At 41.5% G+C, this 17,305-nt stretch overlaps 1 protein-coding gene across 1 annotated transcript in view; it reads right to left on the bottom strand.

Moving 5' to 3' along the window:
- Positions 1–17,305, bottom strand: part of CSNK2A2 (casein kinase 2 alpha 2) — a 38,355-nt gene that overhangs the window by 13,679 nt on the left and 7,371 nt on the right. The window contains exons 3-4 of the mRNA XM_004583899.2: positions 8,505–8,606; positions 6,145–6,195 (exon numbers count right to left, since the gene is read on the bottom strand). Coding sequence (XP_004583956.1) covers positions 6,145–6,195; positions 8,505–8,606 — 153 coding nt within the window. The remainder of the gene's footprint in view (positions 1–6,144; positions 6,196–8,504; positions 8,607–17,305) is intronic.

The raw sequence follows: 17,305 nt of genomic DNA, 5'->3' as shown, positions 1-17,305 counted from the left end.
ACTACACCACAGTGCCGCTCAATGGGCCTATTTTATTTGGACTTTTACCTGTGGAAGGCATTTCTCTCTTATCATGTAGTCTCTAAACCAGCATGTGTGTAATGGTATAAAGCATAAAAACAAATGTCCCTGGTTGTCAACACACTGTATTTCAAGCTATTCCAATGATGTATCAACTTCATTTATTCAAAACATAGCTGTGTAAAAGTGTTCAGACCGAGTCCATTGCAAAGTCATTTGCCCTCACCTGTCCGGAGCTCTGGGTAGAGACCAGCCTCCACCCTAATATGAAACCACCTGGAACTACTATTTATAATTTTCCTAGTCCACAGCTAGACTTCCTTCTACTTCTGTAGCTCTGTTCTCCACTGCGGCACCCAGGAGGCCACCACCAAGCCTGTGTGTGCCATTGCCATACCTGTCATGATACCTACATTCTTTCTTCTCCAGTTCCCACTGCCCCCAATCTGGAATGCCCTACTCCTGCCCCTCAACTCAGAAAAATCAAAACCAACCCATCCAATTCTGTCTTGTCACATTCACTTGCTAGAGAACCAAGAAAGAATTTTCTCTTTGCTGAACCCCACGACCACTGGCTCTTCATGTGGAGTGTGCAACAGGACATGGAGGATAGCAGCACCCCCAGGTTTAACAAGCCTCACTCAGGTATTGGCAGCAACATGATCTTCTACAGGTCATTTCGCTTTCTATTGAATAAAAATGGCTGCTTCATTTGGTCTAAGCTCCAGAAGTATGGTGACCACATGTGACAGGCAGACCCAGTCATGTAGCTAGCAGCAATTACCAACACAGTGATCCAAGATTACTGTACTCTCTTCAAGTATGCCAAAGGTCCAGTGGCTAATTGGTCTATTCTTTATTTACAATGAATTCTCTAGACATATTCTAAGTCCTCATTCAGGAGTACAGCATGGTTCACCTACTCTATACCAAGACAGTGGTTCTCAGCTCTGTACAAGCTTTTATGATGTTCAACAGTCAGCGGAACAAACAGAAACTTAAAAAAAAAGGCAATAAAAATTGCCAAAATAAACCAGAGGGGGTGGCACTATGGCATACATAGTGGATAGAGCTGCCACCTGTGATACCAGCAATCCCTATTGAAGCACTGGTTCAAGCCCTGGCTGTGCTGCTTTGATCTAGTTTTCTTGCTACTACACCTAGGAAACAGCTCAAGATGGCCAAAGTTCTTGGACCCCAGCCATCCATGTGGGAGACCCAGAAAAAGTTCCAGGTTTCTGGCTTCAGCCTGGCCACTGCAACCATTTAGAGAATGAATCAGGGAGCAGCACAGTGGTATAGCAGGCTAAATCCTCCATCTTGTGTTGTGAACATCCCATATGGGTGCTGGTTCATGTCCTGGCTGTTCCATTTCCAATCCAGCTCTCTGGTTATGGCCCAAGTCCTTGGGCCCCTACACCCACACAGAAGACCCAGAAGATGCTCCTGATTCCCAGTTTCTGATTAGCTCAGCTCTGTGTGGTAGCCATTTGGAGAGTGAACCAGTGAGGGAAGACCTTCTCTTTTCTTCTCCCTCTGTAATATCTGCCTTTCAAATAAAAATAAATCTTTAAAAAATACATTAAGATATGAAGATCACAATAAAATCTACGAAAAATTTCTCCACAAATAAGAAGTGATGATTACATACTTTTTCCCCACCCATCAAAAAAAGAATGAACTAGTAGATGGAAGCTCTCTCTTTCCCTAACATTCTGTGTTTCAAATAACTAAATAAAACAAATCAGAAAGGGAAATTTCAAAAGAACCATTTTTCCTCTACTCATAGCCAGTTATTTGGAGGGCAATATCAACAAACCAAATGCAAAATACTGACAGGAAACTAGCTTCGTTTGTATTTTCACAAATGCTGTGACTTATCAGAAACAAGAAAAACAAAATGAGAAACCCAAGCCTGTGCTTCCCAGACAATCACCAAGGTAGCAAGGAGGAAGCAACTACTCAATTATTTGAAAGTAACTGCTTTCAAAGGCTCAAACACTGCCATTTTCCTAGAAATCCTTTGTACTATAGGACCACTTTAAAGGGGCTATGGTTGAAATTTCCTCTGCATTTTAACAAACCACCCAAGGCTTGAAGATCTTCCATCTGATGATCAGTTTCAAGGTCTCTGAGGTTCCAAACTGCCAAAACAGCAGAATGGGTGGAGGCGGCTCTCACTCCTAGTGCTCAGAGATCTTCAGCTGTAGCATCATCGGCCACAGATGCCAAGGCCCTATCCTGTTACCACACAAAAAGGTTTCCAGGTAGCTCTGGTTTCCTGTCACATATGGGAATCACTGACACCACAAACTCACCCAGTATGAGGCATCTATTTCCTGATACACACAGCTTAAATATTGGCCAGAAACCGCAACGGCCTCTAAGCAGGGTGACAAAGAGTGGAAGGAGATGGACATAAAGTGGAAGTGAAAGAGGCATGTACTATAGTAGTTACCATTTTAGGGTTATTAACATATAAGCATCAAGATCCAGAATAAAACCAAGGTCAACATTTTCAAAAATTTAAGGAAATACAGCAAATCTTTAACCAAGTAAAACTTACTACAGATTACAAATGTCAGTGACTTACAAAAAGTTTCACAAGAAAATGATAAAACTTTTAATGACTTTTAATGAGTAAGGAAATGTTTTAGTCTGTGAACACGGAAACGCAGGTTCTAGCAATGAACAAGTTCGCAAAGCATCAGCTGTCACGGGGTATATCTATGTAGGTGACAGAAATCCTCAAAACATTGATATGAAGTTATTGTCTTCTAGGATAGACTATTTCATTGATCTTTAAAATACCCCAATCTACCTATCTTCCAAGGGCAAAATAAATGATGAAGTACATCTCAACAGGAGCTGTTTCTCAAAATAGGGCCTTAAATGCCTTAGGACTTTGCCTACTCTTAAGAGACTGGCTTTGCCTAACTATTTGTTTCGAAATTTTGTCTTTTGCTCCAAGTATCACCATGTATCTTATAAGCTTTAATACATATAAAGCTTAGCTTCTGATTTCCAGACATAAATGATAATACCATAAAGTAGAGTATTAGGGTAGGGCCCGATGCAGCAGCCTAGTGGCTAAAAGTCCTCGCCTTGCACATGCCAGGATCCCACCTGGGTGCTGATTCTAATCCTGGCAGTCCTGCTTCCCATCCAGCTCCCTGCTTGTGGTCTGGGAAAGCAGTCGAGGATGACCTAAAGCCTTGGGACCCTGCACCCATGTGGGAGACCCAGAAGAAGCTCCTGGCTCCTGGCTCTGAATAAGCTCAGCTCTGCCACTGTGGCCACTTGGGCAGTGAATGAGCAGATAGAAGTTCTTTCTCTGTGTAGATCTGACTTTTCAATAACAATAAATTTATCTTAAAAAAGCTGAAGCAAATCAAATGAATCCCAATTGCTTCATTTCCAAGTCCCTAAGCCCTGAATCCACATGGGAGACCTGAAGAAGCTCCAAGCTCCTGTCTGCTCAGCCACAGCCTCTGCGGCCATTTGGAGAATGAACCAGCAACGATTTCAAAATTTCTGTCTCTGCCTCTCTCTTTTATGTAATTCTGCCCTTCATAAAAGAAAAAAAAATGTTAACAAAATTGCACCAATAAAAAATACCAAAAATGATTGGCTGGTGGCTTATCACTGCTGATTCAACCTAGTGTTAAGTCAGGCACAAATACTTTCTAGGTGACTGCGTAGACCCCAGTTACCAGTACACATTCCATACTAAAATGAGATGATAAAAAGAAAAAAGAGCACAAAATACAGCCTGAAGGATATCAGATCAGCAACTCAGCCAATATTACTGCCTGTGGGATGCCCTATCGAAACAGAAAATTTTCCTGCTACTACTTGCTCTTCCAAAACAGCACCTTCTACTTCATATGTAATGGTTTTCAAGTTGATTAAAATGTCACTGCTTGAACAAAGAGGACCTCCAGTTAAGCAGAAGTGGTCAAACATCTCTACTCTTACCTGAAGTTCTTCTAATATAACAGCTAAGGAGGAGGTGACACTAACTCCTAAGATCTAAGAGAATGGAAGACAACATTTGTAAGCTAGAAAAGCTGCCCAGCTGACCTAGCTGACCAAAATACCTGCCATCAGCCAAGGAGGCCCAAAGCAAACAGCTTCCAATTGTAACCACAGAGAGGATCAGAAAGTGGAACGGTTCAATGCCACAAGCAGGGACAGAGGGAGATCCAACTGGGAGTGTCAAATCACATTCACACCCAGCAGTTCTCAACTCGGACCTGTTTGCAGGCAACTTTACTCCCCAACGCAGGACAGGACCACTCCAGGGAGTACCACTCTGAAATGGGAGATGGCGTGCAAGAACCTTGGCCTTTCAAACAATTCTAACAGAGACAAATAACAAAAAAGAATGCCATCTGGAAGAAAAGTACAGAAAACAGATAAAGGAGAAAAAATACCATATACTTACCAAGAAAATATAAGCTATTACATAAATTGTAAAAGAAAAGGATACTATTTTTAAAGGCTCACAGACAAAAACGGAGTTCTTATGAAGTCTAACATTCAAATGAGTTCTAGAAAATGAGAAGAAAGAAGAAAGGAGAAGAAAAATCAAAGAACCTAAAAGTACTTTTTCAAAATAGAGGAACATGAGTTTTTAGATAAAAAAAGCCCAGCAAGAGTCCAGAGCCCAAGATGAAAGAGATCCACATGAAGGGGCATCACTGAAATTTCAGAAGACTGAAAATGAAGAAAAACCCTAAAGGTCCTCAGAAAAGAAAACGCAGTGGGGGCGGGAGGGAAGGAAGATGACCAAGGTAAGAGGAATCTATAATGGCTTCAGGGGTAATACTGGAACAAGCTCTTCAAAATTGGAAATAATGAATTTTGAATTATAACAAATTATATAATCTAGATTTTTATACCACAGCACACATATAAATTGAGGGAGATAAAATAAAGATGTCTTCAGATACAAAAACTTCACAAAACATGAATTTCTAAAAACTCCTTAAAGCAGGTGCTAGAACGTGCATGTCTGCTTTCAAACAAGTGACATTTCCCCCATAGAACTAGAAGTCCTGCTAATGGATAGCTATTACTATAAGAGTACAAAATGCTGAAATAAAGTTTACAGATGTGGTTAGATAACCAGTAAAAATTCATGAATGAAGAACAAGTATGTGAAACTGAGGCAACTGTATTGACACTCCATGACTGCCAGTTCTTAATGTCTGATGTCAACATCACCTATCTAGTTCTAAGAAATGCACACACATTTCCAACAAGTATGCCTCAAACAACTGTTTAGTCCCTAAACAAAAACATTTATATCTACTTTTAAGCATTCACTGTTGATTACAATTGTAAATCGTAGTAGCAAGAAAATCTGTCACACTTAGGAAAGGGGCTACTTTTGTTCATTTTTTACTAATTAACTTTTATAGAGTGTCTACCTAGGAAACCTTCAATGAGGGGATAAAGCTTTTATTTTCACCCAAAAGTTTCACTCCAGATACAAGTATCCCAATAGCTGGTTTGATTTTATCCCTGATATTACCATCCCAACAAAACCCTAAGGCTTTACTGATAGTGCAAGACTTATCTGAGAATTCTCTGAACAGCCCTAAAACAATCAACACCACTATTTTGCTTCCATATTGGTTTTCTAAAAAGCAGTTTTTTCTACCAGGTTTCACATGCCTAATCAACAATTCTTGTCACAAATTAATCTTTTAGTGTTTGAACAGTCATTAAAATAAACTCAGAAAATCCATTCTACTAATTGTATTTTTAAAAGAACATTTCAAAGTCTAATATACTTTATAAAATAAAAATAACCTGGAATAGGGCTCTTCTGAAGGAATAAGTCTTATCTAGTTTTTCTTTATTATTTGTTTTGTCCACAGTGTACATAAGCATTACCTGACACCTCCAATCCAAGGTTTTACTTCTTTTCCCCAAGTCCTTGCCAGTTTGTTCCTTCCCATGAACAATGTCAGATTTTTTATGAAAATCAAAGTTAACAGCTATTTTAAAGCTATGTTGTCTAAAGCAAGAGTGTTGCATACAGTATCAACGGTACCTAACACCACCTCCTCAACTCCCAGTAATCCCTTGTCAGAAAACAAAAGGTATACGCACCTTAAAATCTGTATTATTGATATATTCAAATACCAAAGCTGGTGTCTTTGACTGAAAGAGAGAATATGAGTGCTTTGTAAGTACTCAAACAATGGTAAGTGCAATTTGCTCCAGCCACAATGGTTCATTTCTAAATCCCACTTAAATGAAAAAGGAGATCCACACATCAGGGATACCTACTAACCAATCCCATTCTTATAATAATATTATCTCTCCAATTTGCCTCAAAATTACCAGGAATAGTAGAAGGAAGGGAAATGGACAGATGAACAAAGTTGGCTGCATGCTGATTAACCTCCACCATTGGGTGATGTGTATGGGAGGCCCATTATATTACTCACTTTTTTGGTAAGGCTGCAATATTCCATAATAAAATGTTTTTAAAAAAGGAAAGTATTCCCCGAACAACCCATCAATGCCCCTAATCAACTTGCTAATAGTTATCTGAAAATGCACTCTGCAGTGTTCCAATTGTCAATTATAAAAGGAGTGACACATTCCATCTCCGTGTCACAAACCAAACATTGATACAATTCACATGGGTCTTGGGAAATCTATTGCAAATCTTTTCAGAACCCAAATAGAAACTGCATTCATTAAACTATCACCAAAATACATTGTGAAATTAGTCCGTTAAAGAGTATCTCACCTCAAAAGCAGAAATGCTTCCTCCAAAATGATATGTAGTCAATTATTTTTCAAAGCACTATGATCCTTAGGAGGAGTGCAGAATGTTCAATTTGTTCAAGTTCAAGTGGGTACTTGGGACTCTGTATCCCATATTCAAGTGCCTGAATTCAGGTCCCAGCTCTACTTCCAACTTCTTGGTAATGTGTACCCTGGGAGGCTGCAAGTAATGGTGTAAGCACTTGGTCCCTGTTACCCACACACATGGGCAACCTGCATTCACTTCCTGGCTCCTGGACTTCTGGAACATCTGCTTGCGTTGTGTCTGCCTCTCTGTCTCTCAAATAAGCAAGAGAAAAACTCTTACTGCTCAGTCCAACAGCTATGATTTGGAAAATAAGTTGGGTGTCCTTCAAATGTTCATGTGTTGAAATCTTGATCCCCACAGTTCTATGAACACATTAAAGATAGGGGTTCCCTGAATTATGCATGAAGGTAGGGCCCTATACAACGATCACATTGTATTGGGAGGTTAGGGTAGAGGATACAGCCAGAGACACATGGATGTGAAGAGACTGCTCCCGTGTTTCTGCTTGTCTCACCATGCGGTGACCCCCCCAACACAGCAATTGGCTATCCATCACACTTACTGGACACCAGACCAATGGGGCTTAATTAAGCTCTTCATACTATGCTCCCCCCACCCTGCTTCCAAAAAAATCTGCAAAACAAAAAAATTTCTTCTAAAATACCTTTTCTTGGGAATTTTAAAGCTAATACAAACCTTGGACTAACTGCTTAACCCCTGCTGCCATTAGCTTTCTTGTCAGCTACCTCACAAAATTAAAAGGAAGTAGATATAAGGTGAAATATTATGCATCAATTAAAAAACCTATACCAAAATAAACATTCTTTCATTCCTTTTCCCACAAACTTTTTGAATTGTCCCTGTTTTATGAAGATATCTTTAGCAGACAAAGCAAACTACTATGGGAAGCACACAGGGAAATAAATATGTGGTAGAGCAGGTAGGGAACACAAACGGGACAGGAAGAGCGTGAGCGAGCACTGGGCAGATCCTGCAACTCTAGCCAATCAAAAATACTGAAGCTTAAGTTACTCCGTAGGGAGAGAAAACAAAATTAAAGAACACATTTAAAATGGTTCAGATTTAAGCATTTTTAAATATTTTATTTGTATCTACACATGTAATGAGAGCTCTAATGGTAGATGCTGAATTAAAGACCAACATAAGAAACAGCAAGACTTCTTCCTCAAGGGCTCAGTGAGGTGTCACCTGCTTAACTCTCTATGCCAGGTATCCACGAAGATCTTAGGTATTTCCTTGTATTAGCCTAGTGTTTTCTGAATGTCAGTCAGGCTTGAGTGAGCTAAACAACACAAATTGGAACAGTAAGCTTTGAAGATTGGGAGAAAAGCAGTGATCTAAAGAAGATATTCTGTGAACATGTGTGGATTAAATATAAAGAATGAAGAGGCATGAGATGGACATTTTTGTTTATGTATTTTTACATTCTATAAAAGTAGAGGGAGCTACATTATTGGTCTGCACCATGACTTTCTCCCCCTGGTTTTGAAAACCACTCAGTTGTAGACAAACATCATCAGCCCCAACATGTGTCATTATCTTAGGGATTAAACACACCCCGTCTCACTCCCCATATCCACACCCAGGGTTCTCAGAAGCCTCTCCCCAGCCACCAAGCACCTACCACAGGGTCCTTTACAGTGTCAATCAGCTTAATGATATTTGTTCCACCACGAAGATTCTCCAGAATCTTAACCTCTCGTTTTATCTTCTTTTTCTTCACTGGCTTAAATACACAAAAGTAATCAGAAGTGAGACTCCTTTTTTAGTTAATACAATGTAGAAAACTTAAAATAATGCTAGCCAATCAGATACAATAATGGTGTCTTGTACAACTAGTACTACCAAATTAGAAGTGAAAAAAAAAAAAGGAGATAAAATGGCTTATCCTTAAGAAGCTTAGCCATGAAGTGAAATAAATTAGAAAACCGTAGAGCTCACATGTCAAGACCTTGAAGCAGTTACATTTATGGCACTTGAAAATTTGGAACACTCATGCCACACTTTATAAAAATAAAATGCTTGTTTACTAGGTAACTGCCAAATGGAAAATGTTAGAACTCTGAACAGTTGTCTATCAGGCACCCACCAATGGCAAAACAGACATAAAATGGTGAGACACCTGCTCTGCCAATGAGTTACATGTAATTTTGTCTTCTAGGAGTGAAGACCAGGTCACCGACATCAAGTTACAAACTTGCTTCCCAGCTGCTGGCTCCCATTTCCTGTCACCACTCCCATTTCCTTAACATCCACAATCTGAAACAGCAGAGCCAGTGACACTTCCCTAACAGATCCCGTTCCTATAGAAAGAGGTGCTGGTCAGCCAGGGAGAAAACGGATCTGATTCGGCAATGACTGAAAGTCTCTATTTGTGAGCCTATCAGTTTAGACTTTGGCCAGAAATTCAGTGTGTACATTACCTCTTGCCTAAATGGGCTAAAGAATTTAAAGGAAGACAAAAGCAGTTCTGAAAATGAAGCAGGTCACAATCAAGTAAGGTTTGTAAGGCATTTAGTAACAGGGCCTGGAACATGATAAGCACTCAGGACATGGTGGCTGTAGTAATTTCACATTAGCAGTAAACCATATTTAAACCTCACAAGACCACTGTCTAATACTCTCAGCAAAGCTGAGCTATTTGCCCAGCCACAGGGCAGACTAGGGATAGGAATCAATTTTGGGCATTCTAACATTGCATGCCATATACTCTGCTTGTTTCCCCAAGTACAGCCAACAGGAGAAACAGAACTGAAGAAGAGATGCAGGCCGAGTAGCCAATGGAGTCTAAGACACATGACAGTATGATATAAAAAGGGCTTTGTGTACAATGGATGGGAGAAAAGTAACATGTACCATGTCAAAAAACTTTGATCTCTGTTGGTAAGATACCACTTAGAACACAAAACAGAGCAGTGGAGGTGGCTCTGACACCCAGAGCACCTGCATTAGCTGCGTGATTCATGGAGACCGTGTCACTGCACATCTCCTGTAATGCCCCCTGCCTTCACTTTGTCAGAGTTCCTGTATCGCAGATCTGCCTGTTACACCTTTTCCCCATCTCCATGTGGAACCTTACATCTCAGTCTGTTTTAAGTAGGAAGTTCAATATCTGGAGAAAATTAAGTACTGTACAATTTGATTAAAAAAATGTCAGGGAAAACTAGAAGGTCAGTGGGCAAACTTCAAAAACTGTCAGCTTGAGGAAACAAACTGAGTAACTGTTTCAGATTAAAAAGACATGACAGAGTGGTACTGTAGTGTAGCAAGCAAAAGCCATGGCCTGCAGTGCTGGCATCCAATAATGGTGTTGGTTCATGTCCCAGCTGCTTCATTTCTCATCCAGCTCCCTCCCAACACACTTCACAAAAACAGTGGAAGATAGGGTTTGGAACCCTGCTATGATGTGGGAGACCTGGAAAAAGTTTCTGGCTCTGGCCTGTCACAGCTCCAGCTACTGCGACCACCTGGGGAATGAATCAGCAAATGATCTCCCCCATCTCCCTGCCCTTTAGCTTAAAAAACAAAACAACAAAAAAACCCATATATTTTATATAAATATTTTATTCAAATATTAATGTGATCTGTGATTTCTTTTGCCAGTTAGACCATTACGGGATAGGTGTTCGACACAGCATTTAAGAGGCTGCTTCTGGATGTCTGCCTTCACTCTGTATTAGAGTGCTTGGTTCTGAGCCCTAGTTTCATTTCCGATTCAGCTTTCTGCAAACATGTGCCCGGGGAGGCAGCAAATCACGCTGCCACCTACATGGGAGACCCAGCTTAAGTTCCTAGCTATTGGCTTCAGACTGCCCCAGCCCCAGTTGTTCCCACCATTTGGGGAATGAACTAGTAGATGGATGATCTGCCCAAATGTCCCTTTGTCTCCCTGCCTTTAAATAAGTACTTAAAATTCTAAAAATAATTCTTAAAAAAAAAAATTTTAAGAATTGGCAAATGTAGTTGAAGGCTGTAGATTAGCTAATACTGCCTCAATGTTACTTTGTGATATTTCATCTTGGTATATAAGGGTTATATAAGAGACTGTCCTTGTTTTATAGGAAATATACACGAAAGTACTCAGGATGATTGACTGCAATTTACCCTAAAGCACTTTGGAAAAAATACAGATTATCTATGTATATACACTGATATAGACACACTTGTACATATGGGACATACTCACATATGAGAAAGCAAGAAGGCTAAAGTGAATGTTAACACTTGAATAATCTGGGTCCAGAAAACATGGGAACTCTTGCTACTTTAAGTCTGAACTATGTCAACAAGAAAAGCAAAAACTGGTACTTTGCATGTGTAAACTCAGCTAATGCTATTGATAATGCTTTCAAGAGCAAGACAATTCTAGAACTGTCATTCACCACAAGGAAGCAGCTAGAGATCTGTGGAAGTAGTAACAGAGGCTAAGAAAAACCTAACCAGAAGCCTGAACATAACTGACTGTTCTCCTCTGAACAGTCAGTACCAACCCCTCACCTAGGGACCCCAATAAGCAACTGTCCAGGATAAAGCCTTGCACTGCTCCCTCGTTCAGTCAAAGAGCGTACACAGACCAACCAGTTAGTAGGAAGCTAGCTTTTGATACGTCTGAAGGAAATGGTAGAGCAGTTGCAGCAGACGTTGTTGTCCAAACTGTCACCAGTCTAACAACTTTGTAAACCACAGACTGGCGACAGCAGGACAACTCTCAAGTGGCACAATGAGTCCAGCAGCAGCCGCAGTCCTCACATGGACAAACAGCCCAAGGACTGCATAAAAGGCAAGTGACGGCATTCCAGGGCTCCTTACTCCAAGCAGCTCTGCAGCCTTAGTTTCCTTCTGAGCCTGGCAGGTATTCCTGAAGCTTAAACAGCCATGAATTTCAAGGCAGTGAAATATAACTATTTTAATTCTACAGAAGAAATAAAAAGATATTTAGGCTTTTTTATGAGACAGGATTTTTGGTATTCTAAGGAAAATAAATGAGTTTTACAGAAATAAGGATGTTCTGACTCTGAGTAGGCAGCCATTCCCTACAGGTCCTACAAATGGGGAAAATACATGTTACCGGGCCTGGAGGCGTGGCCTAGTGGCTAAAGTCCTCGCCTTGACTGTAATAAAATAAATAAATCTTTAAAAAAAAAAAGAAAATACATGTTACCTTCATGACAGTTTCTTTTATGTTAGAAACAGTCCTCCCGGGCCCGTGGCCTAGTGGCTAAAAGTCCTCGCCTTGAACACACTGGGATCCCATATGGGCGCCAGTTCTTATCCCGGCAGCTCCACTTCCCATCCCGCTCCCTGCCTGTGGCCTGGGAAACCAGTCGAGGATGGCCCAAGGCTTTGGGACCCTGCACCCGCGTGGAGACCCGGAAGAGGTTCCTGGTTCCCGGCTTCGGATCGGCGCACACCGGCCATGAATCATCGGACGGAAGATCTTCCTCTCTGTATATCTGACTTTGTAATAAATCTTAAAAAAAAAAAAAAGAAAAAGTCCTCCCAACACAGAGTATCTGTGTGACATTCAAATGGATCAAGCTCTATTCCAAACCATAAAAGAACTCAAGTACATACATAAAAGAGTAGCAAAAAATTAAGGTAAGGACATTAAAGTATTAAGTTTCAATAACTTTTGATATGTATCTAGATAGTATATTTAATGGGAAAAATGTATTTAAATTTTTTCTGTGCATGAACTCTGGAAGTGAAAACAAAAGAAATTAAGGGAAAGAAGAAGTGAAGGAGGTAAGGAAAGAAGGGAAGGGAGAAAGGCATCTTTTCAGTAGCTGACTGCTATGTGGTGCTCAGTTCCAGCAGTCAGGAGACCCCATTCAAAGTGATCCAACAATCAGGGTGGGATAAAAAAAAAAAAAAAAGTGATCCAACAATCAGGTATTTATCCTCTTTCCTTGTTTAGTATCCTCAAAGAAATTCCAAAACAAAAACAATTGGGCCCAGCGTGGTAGCCTAGCAGCTAAAGTCCTCGCCTTGAACATGCCGGGATCCCATATGGGCACTGGTTCTAATCCCAGTAGCTCCACTTCCCATACAGCTCTCTGCTTGCGGCCTGGGAAAGCAGTTGGGGATGGCCCAAAGCATTGGAACCCTGCACCCATGTGGGAGCCCTGGAAGATGCTCCTGGCTTTGGATCAGCTCAGCTCTGGCTGTTGTAGCCACCTGGAGAGTGAATCATTGGATGAAGATCTTTCTGTCCTCTGTATATTTGACTTTCCAATAAAAATAAACAAATCTTAAAAAAAAAAGGAAAAATTTAACAAGTAATCCTCATTATTTACTCAGAGCTGTTTAGAAAAAAGTCAGATTTGAGAATTATTTTAAATTATAAACTTGCAAGCCTGTATCCACCAAACATATCAGAAGTATAACCTCAATAAATCCTAGCAAGTATTCACAGGAAAAAACTTCACTGAAGTTTCTTTCCAAGCACCACTGGGCTGATTAAAAAAAAAAATGCAAGATGCTCAGAAATACAGCTTAAATTCTCAAATTTGGTGCTTTTATTCTACTTCCAAGCCAACAATTGCCTAAGACAGTAACTTTCTCATCTGCAATGAATAATTTCAAACAACAGTGGGTTGGAAGCAGCAGCAGAACAAAGGGAAGAAACCTCAGCCTAGACAGTGGTACTTTCTTTCTTTAAAAGTTCCCTCTCCAAATGGCCGCAGAGGTTGGAGGTGAATTAATCTGAAGCTAGGAGCCAGGAGCTTCTTCCACGTCTCCCAAGTGGGTGCAGGATTCCAAGGTTTAGAACCATTCTTTACTGCTTTCCCAGACTACAGGCAGGCAGCTGGATGGGAAATGGAGTAGTCAGGACATGAACTGGCACGCATATGGGATCCCAGAATGTTTGCAAGGCAAGGAGTTAGCTAATAGAGCCACTGCACTGGGCCCAACAGGTATCTAATTATCTTGGTAGCAGCTCTAAAATTCACTGCACCAAGCCTAAATATAAATATTATTTGAGGAGGAGCTGACACTGTTGGCTAAGCCTCTACCTGCGACATGGGCATCCCATGTGGAGCTAGTTTGTGTCCACTGCTTTACTTCTGATGCAGCTCCATGCAGAGGGTCTGCGAAAGCAGCAGTGAATGGCTTAATTCCTTGGGCCCTTGCCCCCACAGGGAGATCTGGAGGAAGCTCCTGGCTCCTGTCTTCAGATCAACTCAAGTCTGGCTGTTATAAATATTTGGGGAGAGAACCAGTGAGTGGAAGATCTCTTTCTCTGTCTTTCCTTTTCTCTTTGCAACTCTGCCTTTCAAATCTGAGCAATGCATTTCTTCTAATCTTCTATTCTTCTAATCTTTCAAGTTAGTCTCAACATTCCAATTATACTACCAGCTCCTGAAGAACAGTTATTTAGTTTCAGGATTTATTTATTTATTTTTTTTTTTTTGAAGATTTTATTGCAAAGTCAGATATACAGAGGAGGAGAGACAGAGAGGAAGATCTTCCATCTGATGATTCACTCCCCAAGTGAGCCGCAATGGCCTGTGCACGCCAATCCGAAGCCGGGAACCAGGAATCTCTTCTGGGTCTCTACGCGGGTGCAGGGTCCCAGTGCATTGGGCTGTCCTCAACTGCTTTCCCAGGCCACAAGCAGGGAGCTGGATGGGAAGTGGAGCTGCCGGGATTAGAACTGGCGCCCATATGGGATCCCAGGGCGTTCAAGGCGAGGACTTTTAGCCACTAGGCCACGCCACCGGGCCCGGTAACATGTATTTTCCCCATTTGGTAGGACCCTATTTATTTATTTTAGTTTAAAAGAGCAAGGTATAAAATCAAAATGACAATGAGATACCTCATACACATTATAACAGCTGCACTTACAAACACAGAAAATAGGGGTGGGTGACATGGTATAGTAGACTAAGCTTCCTCCTGTGGTGCCGGCATCCCATGTGCATGTTAGCTGAGTCTCAGTGGCTTCAGTTCTGATCCAGCTCCTTTTTACAGCCTAGGAAGGCAGTGGAGGATGGGCTGACTCCTTCAGCCTGGGCACCCACATGGGAGACTCAGAGGAAACTCTTGGCTCCTGATTGCAGCCATTTGGAGAGTAAACCAATGCAAGTTCCCCATCTCTCCTCCTTGTAACTAAATAACACAAAATGAACAACAACAACAAAAAACAACAACAGAAAATAGGTGTTGGTAATGACATGGAAAAACAGGAACCCTGGTACACTGTTGGTGGGAATACAAAATGGTAGAGCCATCATGGAAAAGTTCCTCAAAATATCAACCATTAAAATGATCTTAGGTCTCAGCAATTTGACTTGTGGGAATACCCGTCTGCAGGAGGTGTAACAGGTGCACAGGAAGGCATCTGCACACTGATGCTCAGAACACGGCAGTCACAAAGCCCCAATATTGCTGGATTTCACTTCCATCAAGACCAGAAGCAGACAAAAATTGTATTTGAGACAGACAGTAGAATGCTGAGAGCTAGGAAATGGAGGAGGAATAGGAATTATTTTTCAATGTGGACAGTTTTTATAAAGATTTATTTATTTTTATTGGAAAATCAGATATACAGAGAGGAGGAGAGACAGAGCTCCCATCCGATGACTCAATCCCCAAGTGAGCGCAATGGCCGGTGCTGTGCGGATCCGAAGCCAGGATCCAGGAACCTCTTCCAGGTCTCCTATGTGGATGCAGGGTCCCAAGGCTTTGGGCCGTCCTCGACTGCTTTCCCAGGCCATAAGCAGGGCTGCCGGGATTAGAACCAGCACCCATGTGGAATCCCAGCGTGTTCAAGGCGAGGACTTTAGTTGCCAGGTCACCACACTGGGCCCAATAACTCAGTTTTAAAATGATGGAAAGGCACTGGCATCTGGCCTGACAGTTAAGACATGGGTTAGAAAGCCTCTGTCCCCTATCACAGTCCCTGGGTTCAAGACCTGCCTCTGGCCCCTCATTCTGGTTACCTGCTAATGCAACCCTGCAAAATGACAGCTCACGTAATTTGGTCCCTGTGACCCACCTGGGACATCTGGATTGGATTTTTAGATCCTGGTTTCAGCCTGGGTCAGTTGTTGCGATCATGTGGGGCATGAGCCAGTGGGTGGAAACTATCTCTCAAATATAAGTATATTAACAATAGGGCCGGTGTTCTAGCATGGTAGGCAAAGCCACTGTCTGCAAAACTGGCATTCCATAATTTGTATCCCAGCTGCTCCACTTCCAATCCAGCTCCTTACTAATGATCTTGGAAAAAGAAGATGATTCAACTGCCACCTTGTGGCAAGCTCTCAGATGAAGCTCCTGGCTCCAGGCTGGCCCAATTACAGTTGTTACAGCCACCTAGGGAGTGAACCAACACATGGAAGAACCATCTCTCTCTTAGTCTTTCAAAAAAAGAAAGAAATTTTTATGAAAAAAAATTAATAATAAAGGGCAGGTGTTTGGAGTAGTAGTTAATCAGTTGCTTGGGACATAATCTCATAATCTCTTGAGATCTGGTTCTGCTCCTGACTGGGCTTCCTGCTAACAAGCTCCCTAGGAGGCAGCAGGTGATGGCTCAACTACCTGCATTCCTTCCAGACTAAACTCCAGGCTCCTGGCTTAGCACTGGCTATTGTGGACACTTGGGGAACAATCCAGTGAATGGTTGGTATCTATTAGTCTATCTCTCTCTCTGCTTTCCAAATAAAATAAGACTTTTTTAAAATGAAAAAGATGAGAAAAGTTAGAGACGAATAATGGCTATGTGGTGGTTGCATATTATAATTAGTATCAGTGTACTTTACAATGAAACATGGTAAATTTTATATCAGTGGGGGAAAATGGCATGGCATACGGCAGACCTTTGAATCTCATCAAGAGATTCTACTTTTGGTTATTGGTTCTACCTCTACATTCATTTTCTTGGCATAACTGTAGTATAGCTAGTACAGCAATATGTTGCTCTCAGTGCAAGTTAACTGTTTTAAGCACATTTAATCTTCTAAGACGTATTTTTTTTAAAGATTTATTTATTTTTATTGCGAAGTCAGATACACAGAGAGGAGGGGAGACAGAGAGGAAGATCTTCCATCTGATGATTTAACTCCCCAAGTCACCGCAATGGTCAGAGCTGAGCCAAACCGAAGCCAGGAGCCAGGAACCTCTTGCAGGTCTCCCACACGGGTGCAGGATCCCAAGGTTTTGTGGCCATCCTCGACTGCTTTACCAGGCCACAAGCAGGGAGTTGGATGGGAAGCGGAGCCACCGGGATTAGAACCAGCATTCATACGGGATCCTGGCACATATAAGGCGAGGACTTTAGCCACTAGGCCACTACTACGCTGGGCCCTAAGACGCATACTATTAATTCTGCTGAATTTCAATGCCCTGAGACCCAAAGAATTTAGGAAACTGTCCAATGCCACAGAGCTTCTAAATGTTAAAATTCACTTCGGAATTTAG

Source organism: Ochotona princeps, chromosome 16 (genome assembly GCF_030435755.1).
Source record: "Ochotona princeps isolate mOchPri1 chromosome 16, mOchPri1.hap1, whole genome shotgun sequence".
Lineage (NCBI taxonomy): Eukaryota > Metazoa > Chordata > Mammalia > Lagomorpha > Ochotonidae > Ochotona > Ochotona princeps.
The sequence above is the reverse complement of the archived record's forward strand: the minus strand, read 5'-3'. Positions and strand labels throughout refer to the sequence as shown.